The sequence below is a fragment of the Fulmarus glacialis genome, unplaced genomic scaffold (assembly GCF_000690835.1).
Source record: "Fulmarus glacialis isolate BGI_N327 unplaced genomic scaffold, ASM69083v1 scaffold21045, whole genome shotgun sequence".
Classification (NCBI taxonomy): domain Eukaryota; kingdom Metazoa; phylum Chordata; class Aves; order Procellariiformes; family Procellariidae; genus Fulmarus; species Fulmarus glacialis.
The window spans coordinates 932-1,469 of record NW_009212609.1 but is presented as its reverse complement, the minus strand read 5'-3'; the positions used below and the strand labels follow the sequence as shown (position 1 = coordinate 1,469).

At 55.2% G+C, this 538-nt stretch overlaps 1 protein-coding gene across 1 annotated transcript in view; it reads left to right on the top strand.

Moving 5' to 3' along the window:
• The window catches only part of LMF2 (lipase maturation factor 2), a gene marked incomplete at both ends in the record, with an annotated part of 2,829 nt that overhangs the window by 1,371 nt on the left and 920 nt on the right, over nt 1-538 (top strand). The window contains one exon of the mRNA XM_009577942.1: nt 94-310. Coding sequence (XP_009576237.1) covers nt 94-310 — 217 coding nt within the window. The remainder of the gene's footprint in view (nt 1-93; nt 311-538) is intronic.

Here is a 538-nt window from a genome sequence, read left to right as displayed (position 1 = left end):
GAGCGGGTGGGAAGCATCTGGGGAGGGCAGGGGACAGCGGAGCATGCGTTTGTCTTGGGGTACGGCCCCCCAAGCTGCTCCTAGCCATGGTGACACTCTCTGGGTTTTGCTCTCTGCTGCTCCCCAGGTGCCCTTCACCTACATTGACTACGAGTCCAATGGCAAGCTGTGGCCCGGCATCCACCAGATGTTCAACGCGGTCGAACGCTTCCAGGTGGTGAACTCCTACGGGCTCTTCCGCAGGATGACGGGTGTTGGAGGGCGGCCTGAGGTGGTGCTGGAGGGCAGCTACGACAAGCAGACCTGGACGGTAAGGCGCCATTTCGTAGAATCACAGAATTATTTAGGTTGGAAAAGACCTTTAAGACGATCAAGTCCAACTGCTAACCTAGCACTGCCAAGTCCACCACTAAACCATGTCCCTGAGCACCACGTCTATGCGTCTTTAAATACTTCCAGGGATGGTGACTCAACCACTTCCCTGGGCAGCCTGTTCCAAGGCCTGACAACCCTTTTGGTGAAGAAATTTTTCCTAATA